Raw genomic sequence first — 2,672 nt, 5'->3', positions numbered from 1 at the left:
TGCCCCCACTGTTCAGACTGTCCCCCACTGTTCAGACTGTCCCCCACTGTTCAGACTGTCCCCCACTGTTCAGACTGTCTACCACTGTTCAGACTGTCCCCCACTGTTCAGACTGTCCTCCACTATTCAGACTGTCCTCCACTGTTCAGACTGTCTACCACTATTCAGATTGTCCCCCACTGTTCAGACTGTCCCCTACCATTCAGACTGTCCCCCACTTCCAGCTGCTCCAACTGTTCAGCTGCTTCCCCAAGGAATAAGCCTCAGGCTGCAACTCTAGTGAACAACAGAAGCTGCCCAGAATTTGAGCATTCCAGTCTGGCTCACAGCACATTCCACATTCTAAAATGAATTCTCCTGATGCTGGACTGTGAATGGAAACCAGGCAACTTGGGAGAAAGAGCAGTTTCATAATGGAACTCCTTCTAGTGGCCAACACACACACACACACACACACACACTGCATTATATTTATGGCACAGTAATCACACAAGGCAGTGTTCCTGGTTATGAGTCAGAGAGTCTGTGTGTGCTCCTCGCTCCATTCCTCGCCAGCTGTTGACTGTGAACAATTTTCTCGGCTTCCCCATGTTTAAATCCTCACCTGTAGAATGTGGGGCAACATATTTTCTAAGGTTGTGGTGACATATAATTAACACCATATATGAAAATAAGCCATGGAACATTTAATAGGCAATGCTAGACAAGGTAAGTATGAGCTCTCATTAGCTGTAGGAGTCTGAGACTCTTTCTAGAAGGTACTTAGCTCCAAGGTCTCAGATTCCAGCAATGTCCATTTGCCTTCAAACCCTGTTGTGTACTGAGTGTTCCCCTAAGTGGGTTCCCAGGGATGCTAGCCTACAGGATGACGAGTGAGCAGAGGGTTCCATGGTTAAATACGCTTGGGAAATGCTGTGTCCTCTGCCCCGTTGGAGAGTCCTAAGATACTTATTAACAATATTAGTGCTTTTGAGGAACTAAGTCATCTTTTACCAAAGCAGCTTGTTTATCTTTGTTGAAACAGCATTTCCCAAACTCATTTGACCACAAAAAAACCTCTTTTTGTTTTGTTTTGTTCCTTGTTTTGTTTTGTTTTGTTTTATTTTCATTTTTGTTTACCTAACACCTATTAGCACCCAGCGGAACACACTGTGGGAACTGCCACGCTAGGCCGTGCTGCATCCCCCGGAATGGTAATAACACTTTTGTTATTTTAAGGGGGAAACTATGATTTCTTTTTCTCTCTGTGGAACTTAGAGCCAAACATGGGAATGGCTTGCTGTTAGCATAGACACCTACCGCTGGGGCAGAGAGTAGTGGTGCATCTTCCCTTTGAGCTCAGGATTGTCTGTGTCTTCCCCAACTAAGAGCCTTTCTCCTTCCAGCCCCCAGGGACCCTCTCCTAATCGCTTCTGCTTCTCCCTCCTTGCTGTTCCCCACCTGACTTCTCAACCTCGCTCAGATGATAATGCTTAGCGGCTCCACGCTGACACAGCAGGAAATGAACAAGTCACCAGTCTCCAGTATTATTATTCATCTGCTAAGTAGAGATGATGAACCTCCCATCCTACCTAGTTCTTTCTGATGGCTTAGTGTAGCAAGGCACCAGGAAACCACAAGGAGCTGTAAGAGAAGATAGTGCTGTTATTATAATGGCCCCAATGACTCTGGCAGTGAGTTAGGCCCTGCACAATTTGCTGATCCCTGACCACTGAGTGCCCCATGGGCTGAAATGGGCCTCCAAAGTCACCCTTGGGTTTATTTGGATGGGAAAGCCAAAGTAGCTGGCTTCTCACCCTCCTCCCTATCCTCTCCCTGTCTATCACTCGGCCACAGGTGAAGTGTGTCCGATACTGGCCAGATGACACAGAGGTCTATGGAGACATTAAAGTCACCCTAATAGAAACAGAGCCCCTGGCAGAATATGTCATCCGCACCTTCACAGTCCAGAAGGTAAGTTCCCCTTTCCACGGGAAGTCCCTCTTTGAAGCCAATTGGTTGGTCTATTCATTCAGAGTGTAGAGCAAACGTCTGATTTGTGCCCAGCTGGCACGATACAACAGTCAGAAAAGACTTTGCAATCATTCCTCAACTAGAGAGACGAACAGACTTCAACAGACAATGTAATAGACTAAAGGTGTGATACATTCTGATGAAAGCTATATGGTACCAAAGGATAGAGGCCAAAATGAACAGGGGCACGAGAGATTTAAATGTACCCAATTGCAGACCCCCAGATCCAAAGTAATTTGTAGAGAAAATTGGGACTGAGAAGGCTCCGGTAGAGGAAGGGATGAGAGGAATAGTATCCTTGGCCCAGGGTCAAAAACATGTAGTGTGGAGGGCAAAAAGATGCCAGCATTTCCCAGGCTGGGAGTCTGATCAAGGACTGATCTCAACCAGGGGTGATTTGGTCCTCTGGTTGGTGTTTGTCTGATTTCTCCTCCTCTGCAATTACATTAGATAATTCCTTTCTATACTTTAATATAGTGGTTTTCAACCTGTGTAATGCCACCAGAAATATCAGATAGTTACATTAAGACTTATAACCAGGCAGTGGTGGCGCATGCGTGTAATCCCAGCACTTGGGAGGCAGAGGCAGGTGGATTTCTGAGTTCGAGGCCAGCCTGGTCTACAGAGTGAGTTCCAGGACAGCCAGGGCTATACAGAGA

General features: G+C 46.5%; 1 protein-coding gene across 12 annotated transcripts in view; it reads left to right on the top strand.

The window, feature by feature from the left end:
* Positions 1-2,672, top strand: part of Ptprt (protein tyrosine phosphatase receptor type T) — a 1,083,833-nt gene that overhangs the window by 1,043,170 nt on the left and 37,991 nt on the right. For 7 of the 12 annotated variants that reach the window (XM_021156878.1, XM_029473987.1, XM_029473984.1 and 4 more), the window contains 2 exons: positions 1,134-1,193; positions 1,837-1,953. In XM_021156878.1, the coding sequence (XP_021012537.1) occupies positions 1,134-1,193; positions 1,837-1,953 (177 nt within the window). The remainder of the gene's footprint in view (positions 1-1,133; positions 1,194-1,836; positions 1,954-2,672) is intronic. The other 5 variants (XM_021156881.1, XM_021156880.1, XM_021156879.1 and 2 more) reach the window with 1 other exon arrangement.

Source organism: Mus caroli, chromosome 2, assembly GCF_900094665.2.
Source record: "Mus caroli chromosome 2, CAROLI_EIJ_v1.1, whole genome shotgun sequence".
NCBI lineage: Eukaryota > Metazoa > Chordata > Mammalia > Rodentia > Muridae > Mus > Mus caroli.
Note: the sequence above shows the minus strand (reverse complement) of the source record. Positions and strands in the feature narration are given on the sequence as shown.